The sequence below is a fragment of the Leptonychotes weddellii genome, chromosome 14 (assembly GCF_054177405.1).
Source record: "Leptonychotes weddellii isolate Sample4059 chromosome 14, ASM5417740v2, whole genome shotgun sequence".
Classification (NCBI taxonomy): Eukaryota; Metazoa; Chordata; class Mammalia; order Carnivora; family Phocidae; genus Leptonychotes; species Leptonychotes weddellii.
The window spans coordinates 35,150,793-35,176,091 of NC_138382.1; the positions used below are offsets into that span (position 1 = coordinate 35,150,793).

The following is a 25,299-nucleotide window of genomic DNA, read 5'->3' on the forward strand; positions in this document are numbered from 1 at the left end:
GAAACATTTTATCTCTTTTAACAAAGGTTTCAACAGATATAAAGTCAAACCAATAAACCTTGCCTCAGAGGACCCCAAATGATTGCAGAGTATTAATTTTAGTAAACGTAATTTAACTTTTCCAGATTTAAAATGTCATTTCTTCCAAATACTTGTTGAATAGTCTCACTGTTTAACTTATGATAAGCACTCTCATTGAATATTGTCATTACTCATGATGTAAAACCATTTTTATTATGACCTTTAGTTTCATAAGCCTTTGTTTTTTTGTTTTATATTCAGATTAGGGTTTTGTTTGTTGTATTTTTAGCCAAGATATAAAATATGAAATGCATAATTACAAAATTTATTTAAATGCCAGTTATTGTTTTTCCTGAAATATTCTTTGAATGTGTACTTTTTAAAAAGAATTGATAACCAGAAGTTTTAAAAATAGAAAAATGAGGGGCGCCTGGGTGGCTTAGTCGGTTGAACGTCTGCCTCTGGCTCAGGTCATGATCCCCAGGGTCCTGGGATTGAGCCCCACGTTGGGCTCCCTGCTCAGTGGGGAGCCTCCTTCTCCCTCTCCCTCTGCCTTCTGCTCTCTCTCTCTCTGTCAAATGGATAGATAAAATCTTTAAAAAAAGATAGAAAAATGAATTTTATGATTACATATCTGATTATTATAGACTTGATGAAGTTTCATGACCTTCATGATAATATAGTGGGTATACTTGTTCACAGAAAGTAATTTGGCAAAAATTATCTTTTAAAAAACAAGGTTTTTATTTTTGTCCAAGGATTTGAATATTTAATCATAGTGTCTAATTTCTAATTGTTGAAGAGTGACATATCAATCCTTCATATTTTTCACCAACAATGATGTAGAGTATAAATGTCTTTTTTTTTTTTTTTAAGATTTTATTTATTTGACAGACACAGCGAGAGAGGGAACACAAGCAGGGGGAGTGAGAGAGGGAGAAGCAGGCTTCCTGTGGAGCAGAGAGCCCGATGTGGGGCTCGATCCCAGAACCCTGGGATCATGATCTGAGCCAAAGGCAGATACTTAACGACTGAGCCACCCAGCTGCCCCAAGTATAAATGTCCTAATAGATAAATTCAGGATTGCTGTGGTTTCATGTCGTTGTCATTTGAGTAACATATTAAAGATTACATAATAGGAAAAGACAAAAGATATCGATAAGCCATTTTTAGTACTCTTTCAGAACCTTTCCACTTTGTTTCTTTTTGGTACTGGATTACCTTCCTTAGAATCAACTGATTCTATTGCTTTTAAATAAAATGCTTTTAAATAAAATTTAGGGCCCCAAATTTATTTTATTTTTTTTTTAAGATTTTATTTATGTATTTGACAGAGAGAGACACAGCGAGAGACGGAACACAAGCAGGGGGAGTAGCAGAGGGAGAAGCAGGCTCCCCGCCAAGCAGGGAGCCTAATGCAGGACTCGATCCCAGGACCCTGGGACCATGACTTGAGCCGAAGGCAGATGCTTAACGACTGAGCCACCCAGGCGCCCCTAGGGCCCCAAATTTATTGAATCAAAATCTTGGTGGGGGTGGGGCCCAATAAGCTGAAGTTAACAAGTTAGGTGATTATTATGCATAACATAGTTTTTAAAACACTGCCTTCAGTTGTTTTTATCAACTGAATCTATATATGATTTGGTGTTTAATCGAAGCCTAATGGTAATTTGAAATTTGTTTTTCTTCACTGTATTTTAGAGCCAATATGTAGTTGATACTGGTGCTATTTCTGCTGCTTAATCCATTTTTCTAATAAAGGGCAACCAGCAAATCAATGCCAAACCAGAAACATTGGCAAAGACTGGACATTTGACTCTGAGGAATGAGATGTCTACGATCCTTCTCTTCCTTGCACACATGGCCCTAGGACCAGGTGGAAATGCTCAGGAGCCACTGTCTGAGGCTACATACCATCAGTGACTTCCTAGATCTTTACTGTGCTAGAGCTCAGCTTTTTAAATATTTAACACCTTCCATAATTTGGCCCTATCCTGCTTAGAATCTAATCTTCTTCCCCACTACTCTCCAACTTTCCCCCATAGTATGTTCACTCCTGCCTTTGCACACGGTCTCCTTCCCACGGAACATACTGTCATTCATTATCCCCAAAGTACTGGCATGTAATAAGACTCATTCAGTTCTCAAGGAATTGATTTTATATCTGGCTCAAGAATGGTACTAGATACCTAACCACTGCTTAGATTGAAAACTGTGAAGGCTAGAGCTGTGCACACTCCATAAAGAGCATAGTTAAAGAATGTACTTGGTTCCTACATGGAACATTGTGATCACCAGGTCTCATTCTGTACAGAGCTTGTTAGGGTATCATAAACACAAAAGTGCTTAATACATATTATTACTAGTATTAATAGCAATAATGTCTGTTCTGGCCCTGTTGTGGAATCTGTGTTCCCTTTAGTCTGTGCATTTTTCACAGGGCACAACCAGATTAGAGAAGAGGTGGAATGACGATCTGTTCTAGATCTAGTCTTGAATATGGAATTTTGCCCTGGGGTAAAATCAAGTGCTTTGAGCATGTGGGCTAGGTGTATATGGCAGAGCTGAGGCTTCGAATCCTCCTAGTAACTGAGTAAAACACACAGGGAAAATTCCTAGAAGTCTTTGCTCAGTGTGATTGAGCCCTGATATAGGCTTTTTAATGTGCTTATATGTGAGAGTCAAATGCCAGATTCTGTCTTCTCAGTGCTTTTTGTTAGCTCTGAAATAAATATCAGCCAAAGAACACCATTTAGCTGGAAGCTTAAATCATTTACTTACCAATATGTACTTGCTTTGGAAAGATTTAGTAAGATGTTTTGGGCATATAAACTTCTTGCTTCTTTAATGAGAACATTTGTGGAGCACAGTAATTTTATTTTTATATGTACAATGTTAATACTTTGGCAGGGATCTACTCTCTTAATTATGATTTTTTCCGTTCTTTTTTTCCCAACTTTACTGAGATATAATTGACATATAACACTGTATAATTTAAGGTGTACAGTGTGATGATGTGGTATATGTGTATATCATGAAATGTTTACCACAATAAGGTTAGTTAACATATCCATCACACCTCACATAATTACCATTTTGTTGTTGCTGTTGTTGTTATGGTAAAGACATTTAATATCTACTCTTAGAGCAACTTTCAAGTGTACAATACAGTTTTGTTAACTATAGTCACTATGCTCTACATTACACCCTGGAATTTATTTTTCTTAGAACTGGAGGTCTGTACCCTTTGACCAATGTCTCCTTCCCACCACCCCTCAGCCCCTGGCAACCGCCGTTCTACTCTCTGCTTCTATGAATTCAGCTTTTTTAGGTTCCACAGGTAAGAGACATCATATGGTATTTGTATTTCTCTATCTGACTTATTTCACGTGGTATAATGTTCTCAAGGTCCATCCATGTTGTCACAAATGGCAGGATTCCCCCTTTTTATGGCTCAATAATATTCCACTGCATATATATACCATGTTTTCTTTCATGTCTTGGCTATTGTGAATAATGCTGCAATGAATATGAGAGGGCAGATATTTCTTTCAGATCCTGTTTTCATTTCCTTTGGATATATTCCCAGAAGTGGGATTGCTGCATCATATGGTACTTCCACTTCTAATTTTTGAGGGACCTCTATTCTGTTTTCCATAGTGGCTGCACCAATTTACATTCCCACCAACAGTGCACAGGGTTCCCTTTTTGACCCGTCCTTGCCAACATTTGTTATCTCTTACCTATTTGATAATAGCCATTCTAACAGGTGTGAAGTGATATCTCATTGTGGTTTTCATTTGCATTTCCCTGATGATTCGTGATGTTGAGCATATTTTCATATACCTATTGGTCTTCTGTATATCTTCTTCAGAAAAAGGTCTATGCAGATCCTCTGCCCAGTTTTTAATCAGATTGTTTTTTGTTAAGTTGTATGAGTTCTTTGTATATTTTGAATATTAGCCCTTATCAAATATGATTTCCAAATATTTTCTCCCATTCAGGAGGTTGCCTTTTCATTTTGGTGATGGTTTCCTTTGCTGTGCAGAAGTTTGTTAGTTTGATGTAGTCCCACTTGTTTATTTTTTCCTTTTTTTTTTTTTTTTGCTTTCACTTTTAGTGTCAGAATCAAAAAAAAATCACCAAAACCTATGTTAAGGAGCTTATTGCCTATGTTTTCTCTATGTAGCTTTATGGTTTCAGGTCTTATCTTCAAGCCTTTAATCCATTTTGAGTTTCCTTTTATTTTCCATCCCTTTGGGTATGGTGTGAGATAGTGGTTGGGTTTTATTCTTCTGCATATGGCTGTCCAATTTTCCCAACACCATTTATTGAAGAGACTATCCTTTCTCCAGTGTACATTCTTGTCTCTCTCATCATAAATTAATTGACCATATATGTATGGGTTTATTTCTAGGATCTGTATTCCATTCCACTGAACTATGTGTCTGTTTTTGTGTCAATACCATATTGCTTTGATTACTATAGCTTTGTAATATAATTTGAAATCAGGGAACATGATACTTCCACCTTCGTTCTTTTTTCTCAAGATTGCTTTGACTGTTTGGAATCTTGTAGTTCAATACAAATTTTAGGATTGTTTGTTCTATTTCTGTGGAAAATGCTATTGAAAGTTTGGGATTGCACTGAACCTGTAGATTGGCTAGTGTGGACATTTTATCAATATTAATTCTTCTAATCCATGACCGTGAAATATCTATCCATTTACTTGTGTCCTCTTCAATTTCTTTCATTAATGTCTTATAGTTTTCAATATATAAAGTCTTTCACTTTGTTCACTAAATATATTCCTAGGTATTTTATTCTTTTTGATGTACTTATAAATGGGATTTTTTTTCTTAATTTCTCTTTCTGATACTTCATTATTAGTGTAAACAACAGTGATTGATTTTTGTGTATTGATATTGTATCCTACAGCTTTACTGAATTTGTTGATTGGTTCTAACAGTTTTTTGATAGAATGTTTAGGTTTTTCTATATATAATATGTCATCTACAAATAGTGACAGTTTTACTTTTTCCTTTCCAATCCAGATGCCTTTTTCCCCCCAATTACTCTGGCTGGACTCCAATACTATGTTGAATAAACGTAGCAAGAGTACACGTCCAGTCTTTGTCTTGTTCCTGATCTTAGAGGAAAAGTTTTCAGCTTTTCTCCTTTGAGTATGATGTTAGCTGTGGGCTTCTCCTATATGGCCTTTATTATGTCAAGGTACATTCCCTCTATAGCCGCTTTGTTGAGAGCTTTTATCATAAACAGATGTTGAATTTTGTCAAATGCTTTTTCTGCATCTGTTTAGATGATCATATGATTTTTATCCTTTTATTTGTTAATGTTGTGTATCACATTGACAAATTTGTGAATGTTGGGCCATCCTTGCATCTGTGGGAATAAATCCCACTTTATCATGGTATATGATCCTTTTCATGTATTGTTGAATTCAGGTTGCTGATATTTTGTTGAGGATTTTCGCTTTTATGCTCATCAGGAATATTGGCCTATAATGTGTGTGTGTGTGTGTATGTGCTGGAGGGGACATCCTTTTCTGGTTTTGGTATCAGGGTAATACTGGCCTCATACAATATGTTTGGAAGAGTTTGACCCTCATCTACTTTTTGAAAGAGTTTTAGAAGAATTAGTATTAATTCTTAGTTGAATGTTCGGTGGAATTCACCAGTGAAGCCATCTGGTCCTGGACTTTTGTTTGTTGGGAGATTTTTGATCACTGATTCAATCACCTTGCTAGTAATGAGTCTGTTCAGATTTTCCATTTTGTCATAATTCAGTTCTAGTAGGTTATATGGTTCTAGGAATTTATTCATTTCTTCTGGGTTGTCTAACTTGTTGGCATGTAGTTGTTCATAGTCTCTTATGATCTTTTATATTTCTCTGGTATCAGTTATAGCATCTCTTTCATTTCTGATTTATTTTCATCCTTTCTTTTTTTCTTGATGAGTCTAGCTAAAGGTTTGTCAGTTTTATTTATCTTTTCAAAGAACCAGCTCTTAGTTTCATTGATCTTTTCTGTTGCCTTTTTAGTCTCCATTTATGTCTGCTCTAGTCTTTGTTATTTCCTTCTTTCTACTTTCTTTGGACTTCATTTGTTTTTCGTTTTCTAATTCCTTGAGGTGTAAAGTTACATTCTTTATTTGACACTTTTCTTGTTTCTTGAGGTAGGCATTTATCACTATGAACTTTCCTTTTATTTTTATTTTAGTTTTAGTTTTTTAGAGAGCACACACAAGAGGGGGAGCAGGGGCAGAGGGAGAGAGAATCTCAAGCAGGCAGTGCAGTGTGGAGCCTGACACAGGGCTCGATATGACCCTGAGATCATGACCTGGTCCAAAATCAAGAGTCAGACACTTAACTGACTGAGCCACCCAGGTGCCCCTGAACATTCCTTTTAGAATTGTTTTTGCTGCATCCCCTAAATGTTGGTGTTACATTTCCATTTTCATTTGTCTCAAGGTATTTTTTTTATTTCTCTTTTGATTTCTTCTTTGGCCCATTGGTTATTCAGTAGCATGTTGTTTAAACTTCACATATTTTTTAACTTTCCAAGTTTTCATCATGGAATTAATTTCTAGTTTCATATCATTGTGGTCAGAAAAGATGTTTGATATGATTTCAGTTCTCTTAAATTTATTAAGTTCTGTTTTGTGGTCTAAAATGATGTCTGTTGGAAAATGTTCCGTGTGCACTTGAGAAGAATGTGTATTCTATTGCTTTGGGATGGAATGTGTTGCAAATATTTGTTAAATACATCTGGTAGTATGTCATTTAGGCTGATGTTTCCTTACTGATTTTCAGTATCGATGACCTATCCATTGATATAAGTGGGTATCAAAATCCCCTACTTTTATTGTGTTACTGTCTATTTCTTCCTTTAGGTCTATTAATATTTGCTTTATATATTTAGATGTTCCTAGATTGGGTGCATAAATATTTACAAATTATGTCCTCTTGTTAGATTAACCCTTTATCATTATGTAACAAACTTCTTCATCTTTTACTGCAGTCTTTGTTTTAAGGTCTGTTTTATCTGATATAAGTGTAGCTACTCCAGCTCTCTTTTGGTTTCCATTTGCATGGAATTTCTTTTTCCATCCCTTCACTTTCCATCTGTGTATGTTCTTACATCTAAAGCATATCTCTTGTAGGGAGGAGATAGATGAGTGTTGGTTTTTTATTCATTCAGTCAAACTATGTTTTTTGATTGGAGAATTTAGTCCATTTACATTTAAAGTAATTATTGATAGGTATGTGCTTATTGTTATTTTGTTAATTGTTTTCTAGCTGGTTTTGTAGTTCCTCTCTTGCTTGCTTTGTGGTTTCATGAGTTTATTCATATATAAGATATACTTATACTCTTTTCTCTTTATATTTTGTGTATTTCCTATAGCTTTTTTTCCCTTGTGGTTACATGAGTCTTACATATAATAGCTTATGTCTATAACAGTCTATTTTATTTTGATAACAACTTAAGTTTGATCCCATTCTAAAGCGCAACATTTTTATTCTCAATCCATGTTTTGTTTTTGATGCTACATTTTCCATCTTTTTATCTTTGTATCCCTTAACTAATTGTTGTTTTCATAGCTATTTTTACTACTTTTGTTTTTTAACATTCATACTAGCTTTGTAAGTAACTAATCTTTGTGGTTTCGATTTACATTTCTCTGATGAGACATGATTCTTTATGTAGATAATCCTAAAGATTTATAAAACAGCTACTAGTGTTAATAAGAGAGTTTAACCATTTCATGAGATATGAGGTCAAAGTACAAAAATCAAATGTATTTCTATATATTAGCAGTAAACAATTAGAAAATGAAATAGAAAATTTTCAACTTACAATAGGATTAAACAAATTCTTTAAATAAATTCAAGAGAAGACTTGTAAACCACCAATGTTGGAATGAATGTGGAGAATGGAGAATTTTCATCCACTGTTGGTGGTGCAAGATTTCGTGGAAAGCTCTGAAAGTTCTAATAAATGAAACATTTACCTACCATATGACTCTGCAATTCTACCTCTAGGTATTTACCCAAGAGAACTAAAAACATATGTGTACAAACATACACACAAATGTGTACAGCAAAATTTATAGCAGTTTTATTCATAGTAGTCAAGAACTGGAAATATTAGGAGAAAGTGCATTTTGGAAAATTCTGTCTTGATTATAGAGGGGTAAAATCATCATTACACCTACTCTGTCCCTTGGAATCAATCAGCAGGCAAGAATGAGAAACAAATTCAACTCCTTTTCACAGTCAACGTAGGTCAGAACTAAAACTCTGTATTTCAAAAGACATAGAAGAACAGTGAAAAACAGGTAAGATTGGTGAAAGTATACAAAAGGACACAGAAATAAGGAACCAGGGAAAGAAGACTTAGGTCCTACAGACCTCTGAAAGATCAAGACCTCTTAGAAAATGAAGTTCACATGAGGTACAAATCCAACATCCACTATTTGCAGCAGTGTAACAGGTCTGCAGAGGTTTGTGATAGCCATCCTAGAACTGGTTTGCTTCCATAAGGAGATAGGGCTTAATGAAGAATAAAAGAGACAAGAAATATCTGAAGGAGGGATCTTTTCTCATAGCAGCCAAGAAAAAAGATTCCTTATATTGTAAAACAAACAAACACACAAACAAACAAAAAAAGCAAGCAAACCATAAAAAAAAAAAAACCTGGCAAATGGAATTCATCAAAAAAAATTAAAGTCGTATGCAAAATTTCACTAGCCTGGAATATACCACAGGCCCTTCTGCCATGTAACTTTCTATAAATAGGTGATCTAGGAAAAAATCTTCTCCTTCAAAAATGAGTCCAGAGAAATGAACCAACACAGTATCTGTGCAAATGTACAAGAATAAGAATGGAGGAAAAACAGAAAAAGTAAGTGGCAGGAAAATAAGTTTCACCACAGATAAGTTGCTACAGAGCAGATGAAAAATTTTAGTATGAATTTGAAATATTAATGAAATATTTTCCTCTAAAAAGCACATGTTTTAGGTGAAATAAATGTAAGAATTTAGGAAAAAGATGAGGAGTCATAAGAGCAGATGGAAGCAAGGTGGCAGACAAAGTAAAGAAGTAAAAGACAAGAAATTATCTCAGGAAATACGTATATTGCTGGTCTCATATGAATGTGTGTGTGAGAACAATTGCTGTTTGGGTGTGGGAAAAATTGCCTAGGAAGGGGCATCAGAGCAATTTCTGGAGTATGAAGACTTTCTCTATCCTGAACAGGGTGGTGGCTGCATACATGCATAAACTATCAAAGCTCATTAAACTAAACCCGTACAATGTACACACTATTTCATTCATAATTATGCCTCAATTAAAAAATAAAGCATATTAGGGGAAAAAGGATTTATGAAGCAAGTGACAGAGATTCAACATATGTATAATTGGAGTCTTGAAAGAAGAAAACAAATAATGGAGCAGAACAAATATCAAACCCGTAATTCAACAATAATTTCCCTCCAAGTAAATAAGCTAGCAAGAGAAATAAGCTAGAGAGAGAAAAGTTAAAAATGATCCTAAGAAACACAAATAAGGCTTAACTGGAAGGGAATACCATGGTCTTCAATTAGGAAGACTCAACATGCTAAAAGGTTACCCTGACCCAAATGAAATTTAACATGATTGAAATAAAATAACCAGTAAGATTTGTTTTTTAGGGGGAGGGAAACTAGACAAGGTTCACATGGAAGTTCATATGGAAAATGAAACAAGCAAAAATTACCAAGAAAAACCTGAAAAAGAAGGGTAGTAAGAGGGAACTAGGCCTGCCAGATGTTAACATTTATTATAAAGCCTTACTAGTTTAAATATGTTATAAAGCTTCACTAATAAAAAGAGAGATGGGATGGAACAGAAAGTCCAGACACTGACCCAAACACACAGGAGATCGGTGGGAGAAAGGTGAATTTTTTTTTAAGATATATTTTATTAGAGAGACAAAGAGAATGGGGCGGGGTGGGGCAGAGGGAAAGAGAGTCTTAAGCAGACTCTGTGCTGGGCCTGGAGCCTGACGTGGGGCTTGATCTCACGACCCTGAAGTCATGACCTGAGCCAAAACCAAGAGTCGGACACTTAACTGACTGTGCCACCCAGGCACCCCAAGTTGAACTTTTTAATAAGTGGTTGTGGGATGACTATGATTTTATGTAAAAATTTCTAAATGATGACAAATGGGTTAAAATTTTTAAAATGAAAAATAAAAACTTAAAAGTAGCAGAAAAAAATCATGGATAGAAAATGCATTTTTATATATATCTCATTGTGGAGAATGCTTTTTGAAGTATCACACAAAATTTAAAAGTGAGAAAGAAAAGAATCATCAAGTATATAAAAAATAAGAAATACTTTTTCCAGGATGCCTGGGTGGCTCAGTCGGTTAAGCGTCTGCCTTCAGCTCAGGTCATGATCACGGGGTCCTGGGATCGAGCCCTACATTGGGCTCTTTGCTCAGCAGGGAGCCCGCTTCTCCCTCTCCCACTCCCCGTGCTTGTGCTCTCTCTCTCTCTCTCTGACAAATAAATAATAAAATCTTAAAAAAAAAAAGAAATATTTGTTTCCTTGGCATGAAACACTAATTACTGTCGAAAGAAAATACAAAGTATAAAAAAATTTAGATATGTACAATAGACAAATGTAATATGCAAATATATAAACAACTCCTATAAGTCACTAAGAAAAATAGAAAAAAATAACAAAAGAAATATAATTATCTCTTAAGGCTGATGTTCAACTTTTTTTTTTTTTATAAAAGAAGTGAAATTTAAAAATACAGTGAAAAAACAAACTACACTGAAATCCAAATTGGTGTTTTGCTAATGGTGTGGATAAACAAGTACTTTCCTATGTTCTTTGTGGAGGTATATCTTGGTACTATCTTGGCAAGGGGGAAGATTGGTAACAGCTTTCAATATTACACTTAGACAAATCCTGTGGTCCAGCAATTTCACTTCTAGGGATATATTCTAGAGATGCAAAATGTATACATGAGTACTGTTATTTATTGCAACTTTGCTTGAGCTGGCAAAAGATCGAAAAATAACCCAAACATCTAGCTAACCTGCTCTCAGATCACAAAGCCAGGCATCGAGGTCCAGAGCTCTGTCCACCCAGGGTAAGGGCTGTTCTTTTCTTATGCATGCATTGGCATGGTATGGGCCAGCATTGATTCATCTCTCAAAGGGAGAACTTAAAGAGTCTTGTGAAGCAGTCCTAGGTTTTAATTTTTTTTTGATCTTTATTGTTGTCTTGCCCACACATAATTTAATTACACATTTACCCAACTTGCCTTTATCAAGACCTTGCAAAGCATTTCTGATCCAGTTTTAATACAATAGAAACAACTATCTTTCTGCAGCCATTTTTCATCAGTTTATGTAATAAGTAAATTAATCATGTAATTAACCTATTACAATGAATATACACACATTTAGGAATAAACAGAAATGACGATTGGCATCAGCTCAGTGGGCAGGAGTGGTTGTGCTCTGGCATGATGAAAAGTAACCTGCCTGCTTCAAGCATTCACCAACCAGGATATCAGTTGGTAAATCTGAAAGAGGGATTGGAGAGTTTAGTTAATCCAGCAAGTTTGTTAAGGGCATATTTAAGAGAGCTTTTATTACATACAGACAATAAGTAAAGAGCAATCTACTATGTTCCAAAATAAATAAAATCAGAGTAATCCTAATAAGCAGTGATTTGCTGGTATCTTCACATTTTTATACTGTGACTGCTTTGTCTTCATTTATGACTTCCATATGAGCCCACGTTCTTTCCAATGTGTTGCAGGCTTTGGTCAAAGAGTTACAAAGTGATGTCCATGAGGTAAGGCAACAAATTAGAGAGTTTCGAAAAATGCGAAAAAACAGGGATGCTCACAAAACCTCAACCCATAAAGCCCAGACCTTGGCAGCTTCGATCCTGAACATTTCACGGTCAGATCTAGAGGAAATAATGGATACAGAAGATGAAATGGTAAGATCATTTAAATATTTATCAATAAAGGGCTTTTTTAATACGTTGAATTTCAACACATACTTTTATTTGTTTTATAATTCTTAGAGTTTCATCTTCAAGATAATATTAATGAAGGTCAGCTTAGTAATATACCCGTGAAAGTTACATCAGGACTATTAACCAACTCAGAAAACATTTAGTGAAATTTCACTGTATAATACAGAAAGAAGCCAGTACCTAAAACCTTTAGAACTGCGTGTTTGTTATTCAAGTCAGTTATTCAAGTCCTTTCCTGTCTCTTCTATTTTCTTTAATTTAATCATATATCTTGTAAGCTAGTATTTTTAATTAAGCCAATTTGAATGGATTTAGTTAAGGTGGGTCATCATTGATTTGAGGACTTTTCCTCTTATATGAGCAAAAATAGTAAATCTATTGGCTTTCCTAGCTAAATTCAAAATTATTGCTGATCAAGTTAAGGAAAAAATATACTTATGGCTTTAAGTTGGGTAAAGTACTCCTGTCTGAGTGAATTTATGTGCATATAGATAAGGGTCTTCAGTAACAGTTCTGTACCTCCTGGGGAGGCCACTGCATTTTTCACATACTTATGACCTCTTGGATAGCAGAATCTCATCCTGTGGACAGTCTTCTGTGAAACCCTGAGGGTGATACTCAATCCTGTTTCCTATTAAGTCTCTGAACTTTGATACGTGAATATTAGATTTGGTTGTTTGGAAACATCAAAGAGATGATGGCACTACTAGCTTCCCAGTAAATATTTGGCTCGATGAATAAGTAAAATGATGGACTTAAATGTTTGTATGAGAACATCCTCCAGCCCCCCATCAGCTGCTCAAAAAACTCCTGGAGAAAATAAAACAGAAAAACGTCTGGCGTAGAACAGATCTACAATTTGCAAAGGTTTTTAAACTGCCAAGAATTCTTAGAAAAGAGGTCAAAGGAATCCTGCAGAGATGATTTTCATTCCCTGGGTGAATAGGATAGCGAACTCTTCATTTCCTATTTTCAGCACCCAAGCTACAATGCCTGTGACTTTCTACACTTTGAATTCACTTTGTGAATTCTGAACTTTGAAGTACAAGAGCATTATCAAATACAGTATCAAATATAAGACACACAGGAAATGATATTATCTCTGGTAAGGGTGTTGACTATACCTTACTATAGACATTTAAAATGTGTTGATTGATAGTGAGAATCCTAACAAAAAATTAGGGTTGAGTCCTCCACTGTTCCCTAAGAGTTTTAAAACAAGTAGATTATCCAAATCCCTCATGTGTGTATGTGTGTGTTTGTGTACACATGTGTGTGCACAAAAACAGATACATATTCTGGAAGACAGGCCCATCAACTTTGTGTGGTCTCAAAAGATGCCCTCTCTGGGCTTATAGATGAGAAAAAAGCACTCTCTCTGAATAGAAAAAAGTTGTCCCCTTTGAGTATATGAATGAGACGATCTCTTTTTATAGTTCCAAAGAGTAGCTGGCACATTTCTGTGAAGTAAGGGCACCCCAGCCTCTGGACAGATACATTCTAGAGCCAGAATATACAGCACTGTGAAAAGCATACCACACAACCTTCAGTGGACATCCTCCTGGAAGAAAAAGGACTCCAGTAGAAATCACACTGTTCTGAGAAGGATCCATGCACCTTGATATATTTACTAGATTTAGTTATAGATCAGAGCTTAGTTAGATCCCTGCATCTTTTCAGAGGTCTAGAGAGTTGACTGGACTTGTCCAAGCGGAGCCCAAACCAGCCGACTTAATATTCTTTAAACCACATTGAACTCTAGTAAATTCCCATATAAAAAATATGATAACCTATGCGAAGTGCCTCACCAGATACCTGGCATCCAGTAAATTTCAACAGATGTTCGTTTCCCAAGCCCTTCCCTTTTTGAAAAGTCCATATTTTTGTAAGCTAAATGATGATTTTAACCGAATAATCCACTGCACATATGAATACATTATACTTTCAGAATTATTTTAACCTTGATCATTGGTGGGTTGAGAATATTTAGGGGCTTACAACACTTGAAGTAGAAGTTTCCCTTACCTATCAGTTAGTTATTGGTTGTTTATAATAAGCAAGCATTTAAAAACACCGGAGCCATGCCATGTCCTATTTTGTTTGCATTTGTAACAATTACTCCTTAATTATCTGTTGAAAAGTCAGATTTTTTAATTAATATAAGGTTTTATGTTATCTTACAAGGGTCACTTGTAAATGATTCTTTTATACAGCTTTGTCTTATTTTTCACTTTATTTTCATTGCTTTCACCGCCACCTCTGTCCCTACCTTGAGCTCCACTGTGAAGACAGAAATAAAATATTCCTGAATTGTACTGTGAAATAGAGAAATATAGCTTTATCTTCCACATGTCAGTATTTATAAATTAAGTATTAAGAACACAGATTTGCGTATTCCCTACTTTGGAAGGACACACGATCTTTACTGAACCCTATTCTATCAGTATCTCTTTAAATTTATTCAGTATTGGGGCGCTTGGGTGGCTCAGTCGTTAAGCGTCTGCCTTCGACTCAGGTCATGATCCCAGGGTCCTGGGATCGAGCCCCGCATCAGGGTGTCTGTCGGGCTCTCTGTCAGGCTCTCTGCTCCGCGGGAAGCCTGCTTCTCCCACTCGCACTCCCCCTGCTTGTGTTCTTGCTCTCACTGTGTCTCTGTCAAATAAATAAATAAAATCTTTTTAAAAAAACAACAAAAAAATAAATTTATTCAGTATCTAACAGTATGATCAAGTTCATGTAAATGCAATTAACACCGGTCTTTTGATTTTCTTCCTTTAGGACCTAGAAAGGACAAGGATAGATGCTGAGAATGACCGAGAATGGCTGTTGTACATTCAGAAACTTCTTGAAGGACAGGTATTTCATTTTTCTCCTTCATCCCTAAAAACTTCTAAAAAAAATATTCCAAGCCTTACATTTTTACTTGATGTCTAACTTTTTGTAAACACTTACCACATCATTTACTTCTGGTAGGTAAAGAAGTATTCCAATAGGTAGACAGGAAAGTTAACCCTCTATTTGTACTTTTGGACTTAACAAATGAAACAAATGCCTTGGGAAGAGCCAACACAGGTCTTAGCAAATGCATTAATTAACGTATTGAGTCAACCTCCATGCTTGCTACCCTGAAAAGGATCCATTCTCTCAGCCCTCTTAGGAGAAGAGATTCTTTATTATATGTCTTTAAAGTTGGTAGTTGATATGGACACCTGAGGAGTTCATGGGTTTCGGTGACCTTTTACTATGGACCTGTTTCCAGTCAATTCATGTTTTCCTCACAGCCAGACAGCTGTTTATTACTGTGTCTTCCCGCATTCTCTACAATATTTTCTACTGAGACCTCGAGCAGCTTGTTAGTGGGAAGTAAATATTGATTTGGCATCCTGTCAATGCAGAAAGAATGAAAAAATGTCCACCAGAGGCCCCTCAAACATTTTCCTATCGACATTTTCTGGGCCGAGTGGAAAGCTGCATAGAGGATGACAAGGCCAAGACGAGCTGAGATCCCTGAGGGGTCTATTGAGACTACTGCTGTGACCTGTGTGATACTTTTTCTTTCCTTTCAAGTATTTTTTTAATACACATGGAGTCTGCTGGGATGTGCCCCTCTTGTAAGTGATCAAGGGCAGCTTATTGGCAGTTGAGAGCCCTGCCTTTCTAGTCGTAGCCAGCTTTTGTTTTGACATCACTGACAGCACGTAATGTATTCGAAAACTTTTTCATTGCAGTTTTTTTTGCTCAACCTAATTGTCTCTTTTAGAAATGAACTGGGAATTAAAAGAGCTAAAACGTAGTTTTCAAAAGAGCAAAACAACCAAAAAATTATTACTGTCCTGTAAGTTTTGGAAAGTCATCGTATGTTTCTGTGTAAAGATTAAAACTAAAAGCAGACTTAAATGCAGTTATTTTACATTTATATTGACAAACAGCAGTATTTATACTTTTGGAAAAGTCAAGGATAGTAAAATCGTATGTGAAATACTGATATTCTTACCATCAGTTTTATATATTTTTGAAACATTATCAGGAACCACTTCATTAATAACAGACAGTGATTGGCAGTCTTTGACTTAAAGTTGTTCAAGTGTAGACATGCACGCCCTGGACAGAGTCTTCTTTGGTGACAACCTGCTTTTGAGAAGAAAGGCCATTTCTTAATTATGTTGCATGCCCCACACCTAGCCCAGCTCCTGGCACATCAAAGGAATTCAGTAATGACTGTGACGGGTTATATTTTTAAGCTTGAAATGCTAAAAATAAACTTCTGAATGAATTTTTTTAATGTTCAACTTGTAAGTATGACCCTTGAATCTGGAACTTCTGTCATCAGTTATGACCATAAAAATAATACGTCCACACGTGCACATCTTTATTAAATTTCACGAAAACAACATTTCACGAAAACAACACCAGCCCTGATTTTTTTTTTTTTTGACATACCTGTGTAGACGTGCATACACACATTCTGCATTATCAGGGTGTATACTTATTCTGTTTAGTTAGTGCAAAAAAATCCTATTGAAAATGGCGTTAGGCTGCTTAATGCTGCAGTTTGATGTAGTGCCTTTTTGTGCCGCTGAGCCTGGACTCCGGACTATGATTGCCTGGCAGTATTGATTTAATTGCCCGGGTTTATTTGTGGATTCCTAATTATTGACTGGAGGTAAATTTAATGGAGCGGACTTTATGAACACTGGGAAGCTCTGCTGTTGCTGTTCTACATAATGAACTGCATCATGGGCCTTTAGATCATTTTTCAAGCTAATTTTATTCCACTGTGACAGTACGAAAACATTTAGAAAGTCAAAGACTTTTTTTTATTACTGACATAGGTGGTTTTGCTGATGTCTTTGAATTTTGTGAGAAAAAAATAGGGACTTCATTGGTTGCACTTGGATGTCACTTCGTAATTACACCCAAGAGAAAAATCTATAAAATAGAAAACATCTCTCTCATTTTTTATTTTAGCCTACTTTTCTTCTCTCTCAGTTCCAGCAATTATATTTGTCCTGAATTTTAGAAAAGGTTTTCTTTGTCCACCAATTTTGTGAGAGGCTAAGTGATGCTCACAGGATCGTGTGGGTAGAAGTGTGTGTGTTCCTTCCTATGTCCGTTGAGTAAGACATACAGTTCTGTGTATCTGGGTTACACGATCGTCAAACTGTGGAATAATTGAGCACATTTCCTTAAAAAATGAATTAATTCAATATTGATATTTGATTATTAAAATATTTGGAGACAAAATTGTCGGAAAACCTCTCTTTTACGTCCTCCCTCTGCGTTGGGTGCTGTATGTAAGGGAATTCTCAGATCCTAGGAGTCAGTCAGGCCCCATGCTTTTAGCTTTGGTTTAAGGGTTAGGCCACAAAATTAGGCTTTGGTTTAAGGATCAGGCCACAAAATTAGGCTTTGGTTTAAGGATTAGGCCACACATACAAAATTTTCGTTGCAAAAAAATTTTTCTCTGCATTCATTGGATGAAAATTTGTATTAATAAAATATTTACCACAAAATAAAAAGCTGGCAGCATGGGACTCCAGTGTAAGAGGATAATACCTACTGCTGTTTTTAGGCAGATTCCCTGAGAACTAAAAGGTCTAAAACCTGAACTTTTCTGTATTTAATACAGAATGCAAGTATATGTCCTCATTCCTTAAGGTGGTCCTGATACTATTGGTAATTTTATACATTTAATCTTTATCTGCACCTAACCTTTATCCCACAGATTGAAATGTGTTCATAAATGGTTAAATTTCACTGAGAAGATCCGGATAGAAGGCTAGGCCGAATTAATGAAAACTTGTGAGAAAAATTCTAGGGGCACCTGGGTGGCTCAGTCCATTGAGCGTCTGCCTTCAGCTCAGGTCATGATCCCAGGGTCCTGGGATCGAGCCCCACATCGGGCTCCCTGCTCCGCGGGAAGCCTGCTTCTCCCTCTCCCACTCCCCCTGCTTGTGTTCCCTCTCTTGCTGTGTCTCTCTCTGTCAAATAAACAAATAAAATCTTTAAAAAAAAAATCTTTCTAATATCTACTGTCATTTTTTTATGGCACAGCTGCCTTTTAATTTCTTTGAATATTTTTACTTGGAGTAATTCCTCTTTTTACATTATTACATTTTTAAAAACATATAATTTATGGCAGAGACAAACAAGCAAGTTATGATTATAATAGGATGGGAGAACCCTTCAAAAATCAGTTTTTCTATGGTTTAGGGAGTAAGAGGAAAAAACAGAGATAGGAAAAGTAGGCTGGGACCAAACTATGAAAGCTTTTGAGCAGGACAGAGATATGATCAGAGTTGTGCTTTAGAACAGAAACCTGAGATCAGCACACAGCAGGTTTGGAGGGAGAGAGACTGGGAGCAGGAAGATCGCCGAGGCAAAGGGCAATGAGGGCCTGCATGTGCCCTCGCTATAAAAAGAGAAAGAGTGAGATAGATATGATCCACGTTACAGTAATTGAATCAATAGCAGTAATGAGATGAGGTGAAGTCAGAAAGTAGAAGCCATAGATGGGTGAGTTTAATACCCTGCATAAAGGGATGATGATACCTTTAAGAGTTTGAGGGACCCAGAGATGTAGATCAGATTTGGTAGGGAGGAGATGTCAGTACGGAAGCCATAGAAAATTTAGTAGATGCATCCCATTAACAATATTCAGGGACTCACAAGTTTTCATTAATTCAGCCTAGCCTTCTATCCGGCTCTTCTCAGTGAAATTTAACCATTATGAACACATTTCAAACTCTTACAACTTAACAACAGAAAGCAAAGAAACTGATTTGAATAGAAATTTCTGCAAGAAGATAAACAAATAGCTAATAAGCAAATGAAAAGATGCTCAACCTCATTAACCATTAGGGAAATGCAAACCAAAAACCAAAATGAGATACTGCTTCACACCTAGTAGGATGGCTATAATGAAAAAGATAGACAATACCACGGGTTGGTGAGGATGTGGAGAAATTAGAACCCTCACCTCATACGTTGCTGCTGGGAATGTAAAATGATGACACTCCTGTGAAACAGGCTGTCAGTTCTTCAAAAAGTTAAAGAGGGAGATTATATGACCCAGCAGTTTCATCCCCTAGGTAGATGCCCACAATAAATGAAAACACATGTCCAAAAAATACCAAACCAAAACAAAACAAAAAAACCTCCTACGTGAATGTTCACAACGGCATTCTTTTTTTTTTTTAACGGCATTATTCTTTTTTTTTTTTTAAAGATTTTATTTATTTATTTGACAGAGAGAGACACAGCGAGAGAGGGAACACAAGCAGGGGGAGTGGGAGAGGGAGAAGCAGGCTTCCCGTGGAGCCGGGAGCCTGATGTGGGGCTCGATCCCAGGACCCTGAGATCATGACCTGAGCCGAAGGCAGTCGCTTAATGACTGAGCCACCCAGGCGCCCCTAACGGCCTTATTCTTAATACCTCAAAAGTGGAAGCAACCCAAAGGTACATCAGGTGATGAATAGAGTAACAAAATGTGGCATGCGCATACATGGACTGTTTATTATTCAGCCATAAAATGGAATGAAGGACTGATACATGCTACAACACGGAAGAACCTTGTGACTCTTACACTACGTAAAAGAAGCCGTAGACAAAAGGCTACATATAATATGATTGCATTCATATGAAATGTCCAGAATGGGCAGATCTATAAGGACATAAAGTAGATTAGTGGTTGCCAGGGGGTGGGGAGGATGGGGAGACGGGGAAGGGGCTGCTAATGGGTACAGGGTTTCTTTTGAGCGTGAGGAAAATGTTCTGGAATGAGATAGTGGTGATGGTCTCATAGCCTTGTGAATACTAAAAACCAGTGAACTATATACTTTAAAATGGTGAACTTTGTGTTATGTGAACTGTATCTCCATTTAAAAAATGCTCTCCTTAGTACTGAAAGAGAGAAAAAAAAGAATACATTTAAAAGTAAATTCAGTAAATTTCTTGTATCACATGTGCTGTGTCCTCCACCATTAATTAGCAGAGATTGCCTTAAGTGCCTTTGAATTTGAATTTCTGTCTACTGGCCATACTTATGAATAAATGAGATAAATTACTTTGTTTCTTACTTAATTGGTTTCCTTTCAGTTGGCACAGAAGATGTACCCCTATGATACTCTGATCAATATTACCTTCCCATATATCCAAACTAGGAGTGGTTTATACTCTGCCCTCTAAGAGACAACTGTTTATTTGTTCTGCCCATTCTGACCCCCAAAATTAAAATTGTAATAGAGGTCATTTAGCTTTGTTTTCAGGCCCTAAAAACACCTGAAACAGTCCTTTTTAATTGGGACTTGAAAAGGCAATGAAGAGAATTAGTAGAGAGAAAACTGAACCTATGCCACAGAATCCATTAAAAAATCCTGTACTAGGGGCGCCTGGGTGGCTCAGTTGGTTAAGCGACTGCCTTTGGCTCAGGTCATGATCCCAGGGTCCCAGGATCGAGTCCCACATCGGGCTCCCTGCTCAGCAGGGAGTCTGCTTCTCCCTCTGACCCTCCTCCCTCTCATGCTCTCTGTCTCTCATTGTCTCTCTCGCAAATAAATAAATAAAATCTTAAAAAAAAAAAAAATCCTGTACTAAGTGCCCACTACGTACCAGATGATGTTTCAGGTTTGGGCGTACATAAGTGAACCAAGGAGACAGAAATCACTGCCTTCATGGAGTTTACATTTTCGGGGGTGGAGGACAATAAACAAAGAGTTAAAATGTATCAACTGTGAAATTTATTAAACAATTAACCTGAACAGAATTATGGGTATATATATTAAAATATGTATACTTGTACAAAGCAAATAATGTGCACTTATAATACAATCTCGTTCTTTACTAGGATTTCTATAAAAACCTTGAACCAGCAATGGCTGGAAAATGTGTCTTGATTTCATTTTGTTGTTGCCCTGTTCTTTGTTATTTGCTAATCCTTTTTTGAATTTCATTCAGTCCATTTTAGTCCACTTTTTGGAGATCATTTTCTTGCCTTGGGACCATATCAAAAATTCCTTCTGCCTTCAGCTGTTGCAAATTTAAAGTATGGAATTTAATCAGTGCTTTTTCTTTAGCTTTAAATATCCCTGTTCTTCTTAGTTGCTTCAGATCTTGCAAATGCTGAAATTTAAAATGGCTCTTTCCCCAGTGCCCTCTCTGCAAAATATGCTTACCTTCTACAGAATCCTTGCAATATGGCCGTGAGAAGGGTTTTATAAATCTCCCTGGCTTTTGTAAATAGAGTCCCTTCTGGCCTGAAGGTTAACTAAAAGTTTCTCCTTAGAACTCTGAACACATCTCCTCTGTTGCACGTAGAACACATGCATGCACATGCGTGCATACTCACACACTCACCCTTGCTCACACACATAAACCCACACACTCAGCCACCCACACAGATTTCTCACACCCAGCTGAAATTGCAAGAGTTCAGAATTTTCCATTCAAAGCCTTCCTGGGATTTTTTTTTTTTTTAATTTAACAATGTTAAACCTTCTTTCGTGTTTCCAGGAAAAGCAGGTATGCTACATAAAATTTCACATCTTTCTTTTCAGTATGACTCAAGCTAGATTAAAATCAGTTTGTGTTTTAAAAGCGGTATCTTCTTGGTAATAGTTTTCAAACCCCAAACAAGAATGAAAATGGTGAAAATGTTCCTTTGCCCCTTAGATTTAAAAAGTTACCCTTATTTCATTTTTTTTTCTTTTAACACAAAACTTTTTCATTTTTGATTGTTAAGAGCACATTCTAGTTAGTGCTCATGCTTTATGTTATCTGTATGTTTTATAGTCATGGACTTTAGGTTTTGTTATTTTTCCAGTGTCGCTCTCAAACATCTGCAGCCATCACTCATATCTGACCTTTATACAGAAACACCTCTAAATGAAACCACAATTTGTAAGTGTGAGGGATAAATGTGAGATTGTGTCAGCAGCATACCAGTTCCTAAAGGCGAACATCTGTAGGTGTTTACATGTAAGATAAGCTGGAAGTCTGTGAAATCTGGGGAAATCTCTGCGGAAGAGAAATCACCTTTTGCGACAGGGACAGCCCGAATGACTAGGAAGACCTGCTTTAAGACGACACTGTGCACCAAGCAAAACTCAGTTGTTGTTCCAGTGTCCTAGTTAAATTTCCATACCAAGGAATCTCACAAGGTATCAAGAGAACTGTTGAGAACTGATGTTCATTTGGTACTATAGGATTTTGCAGAACTCTCTTGAATCACAGTAGCTTAAATTATGTTCCATCAGTCTTCAAGTTAACTGTGATTTATAAGATTTAAGAATTAATAATAATCTGTCAGTGATAAAAGTAATTACTCTCAGTTGACTAAAATAGCCAGTGAACTCAAAATGCCATTCTTAGCCACTCTCAGAAAACAAGAATTTTCATTAATTCCTCCTAGACTAAGCAGAAGTTTTTATCTGTGCAGTCTATGGAAGAAGTTTGCCAAATAAGTGAATAGTGCAAACTTGGCAAGAGAGGCTATTTGTAAACCCAGGCTTGCTAGTACACTCATTATTTGAATACATATTGAGTCTACTCCATGAGTAAGGAACAATTTATAAAGTAGGAGGGACATGTGCTTATAATTTTTTGGTTAACAGATACTTTCAGTTATTATATTTGAAGTGTTTTGTGATTCTGACTTCTCCTTAGACTTCCTCTAAGTTTGTTTCAATTATTAATGATCTTATTACAAAATTACATTAATTTTATATTTTATAAAATTACAGTTGATCCTTATATAGTAAAAAAAAAAAAAACAACAACTTCTGAAAGGCCCCTTTGAGAACTGGCCTTATATTTCCCAGTAAACGACAAGTCATAAAAAGCATGTACAGTGAGCACTGTGTTTAGAGGAAGAAATTCAGAACTGTTTTATAAAAAAGGAAATAGAACCATTAAAATAAACATCTCCAACCAACTTGTAAGATATATGAACTTTCATTTCATATTATATAGACAGATAATAACATTCTTCTGACCTATTTGCAGGGCAGACAGACGTGCAAATACTGTGCATCATGATTAAAAGATTGATTGCTTTTTGAAATCCATATGTGTTAGCCTCCATACAAAGCTTAAAAGAAGCTTACAATCCAATAAAACAGGATTGACAAACAGTTGTGTTTAACTGTGGGGCTTTTCGTTTTATTGGGAACCAGAGGAAGAGAATAAAGTGAGTTGTCAGTAGTAAATTAGTAAATGGACCTCTTGTTCTACCTTGGAGGCTTCCTGGAAGACAGATTCTTTGAGATAGATTTTTTTTTTAAAGGAAGTGAAATTTCCGAGGGCAATGATATGTTGAAAACTGTTCAGATCACAAGATAATAAGGCTTAGGTTTTAACTTGAAAATGTGATATGCAAATAAGATGATGAATGTCAGTACGTTGTGGCCTGGTGAAAGTTCCGGGTGACATCATTACATAAGCAATTACAGAAGCGGCATGTGTTCCATGGACTGCTGGTCCAACACAATAAACAGACCATGAGAAAAGCACAGACAGATGAATTCAGAAACAGGATATTGCATTGCCCTCTTGGAGACACACAGTGCCTCTTCGTATCTTAAAGCCTCTGAGAAATCCTGAAATCAAGAAGGTTTTTAAAGTTTGGTTTGTTTCCCAAACTTGTTTGGCCAGAGAACCCTTTTTTTCCTTGACCAGCTTTAGGAAATGACCTTGTGTTTATATCAGGAGGAAATGGGAGGTTATTCTCATCTTGTCTGCTTTTCTTCTTTTTAATAATTTTTTATTTTTTTAAATTTTTAAAAAGATTTTATTTATTTATTTGACAGAGAGAGACACAGTGAGAGAGGGAACACAAGTAGGGGAACACAAGTAGGGGGAGTGGGAGAGGGAGAAGCAGGTTTCCCGCCGAGCAGGGAGCCCGATGCGGGGCTCCATCCCAGGACTCCGGGATCATGACCTGAGCTGAAGGCAGACGCTTAATGACTGAGCCACCCAGGCACCCCTCTTTGATAACTTTTAAAGGTTTTATTTATTTATCTATTTGAGAGAGAGAGTGCGTGTGGGAGCCCGGGGAGGGGGTGGGGAGGAGCAGAGGGAGAGGGACAAGCAGGTTCGCCCCACGCAGGGCTCCATCCCACGACCCTGAGATCACGACTTGAGCCAGAATCGAGTCTTGAGGCTTAACCGACTGAGCCACTAAGGCACCCCTGTTTGTCTGCTTTTTGGTAGGAATGCATATGATACTGATAGCCATGGCCAACATAAAAGAAAGTTGCCTGATAGTTTTGTTAATGTTTTTTTGTATATGCATTTCTTTAACATCTAATATTAATGCCCTGAGAATTTAAATTACCTAATTTATAAGACTGACAGTTTTGCCAAATATAATCCTTTTCTGCATCCCAGAAGGTCAATCTGTCAAAGTAAGGATTTGCTTTTAGTATCCTTATCTTGCAGAAGGAAGTCTAACATTCTTCTTCCTTGATTCTAAGATGCATTTCCCCCACATTTTCGTATTTCTGACATTGGATTGCCAACACAGTATGTATATATTTAATGTGGTAGGGTTTTTTGTTTCCCCCAGAAAAAACTTTTTAAGTGAATGTGTGTATCTTCTATTCAAGAGTGTCTTCAGAACTGAAGAAATGTGATATTTTGGTATCTTATGCTTTCTTCAGTGGTAAGTTTCAAGGAAGACAGTGTGTGAAGCTCCTGGCAGAGACTTAGGCTGCCCTAAGGAGAAGGCGGTTTGTTGTAAAACTAAGAAAGAAGTTAAATTAGAATCTTAGAAACTTTGGGATCTGAGGCAATGCTATGGACCAGCTTTGTTCTCTGCTTCTTTCATGGGCTACATAATCTTTGCTGTTTTCCCCCATTCATATTCAGAAAAGAGCCATCCTGTTCGGTGTAGCTAATTATAATCACCCTAGCTGAGCACAGCTGGGCAACTCCTCCCGAGGGCAGAAGTCTTTGCTCAGGTACTGATGGGTGACATTACCAGTGGTCATCCTAGCACAAAAAAGGGCCCGATGCCACTTCCCCTTAGGAAAGGGGCCTGGGCCTGACAAGCATCCCCAACTAACGTATTCAGGGAAACAAAAATAGTCTTTCCCTGGCGAATCCAAAGGACAACTCCAAGAAGTGACGTAATGAACTTCTTAATTATAGAAACCTCTTCTGTGAGACTAGAGAGCTGGACAGGAGATGGAAGCAAGTTGGCGGAGCTGTGCAAG

The 25,299-nt window shown here is 36.7% G+C and overlaps 1 protein-coding gene across 5 annotated transcripts in view; it reads left to right on the top strand.

The window, feature by feature from the left end:
* LOC102740642 (centlein) overlaps nt 1-25,299 on the top strand; it is a 180,034-nt gene that overhangs the window by 149,311 nt on the left and 5,424 nt on the right. For all 5 annotated transcript variants that reach the window (XM_081804123.1, XM_081804122.1, XM_081804119.1 and 2 more), the window contains 2 exons: nt 11,864-12,049; nt 14,867-14,944. In XM_081804123.1, coding sequence (XP_081660249.1) covers nt 11,864-12,049; nt 14,867-14,944 — 264 coding nt within the window. The remainder of the gene's footprint in view (nt 1-11,863; nt 12,050-14,866; nt 14,945-25,299) is intronic.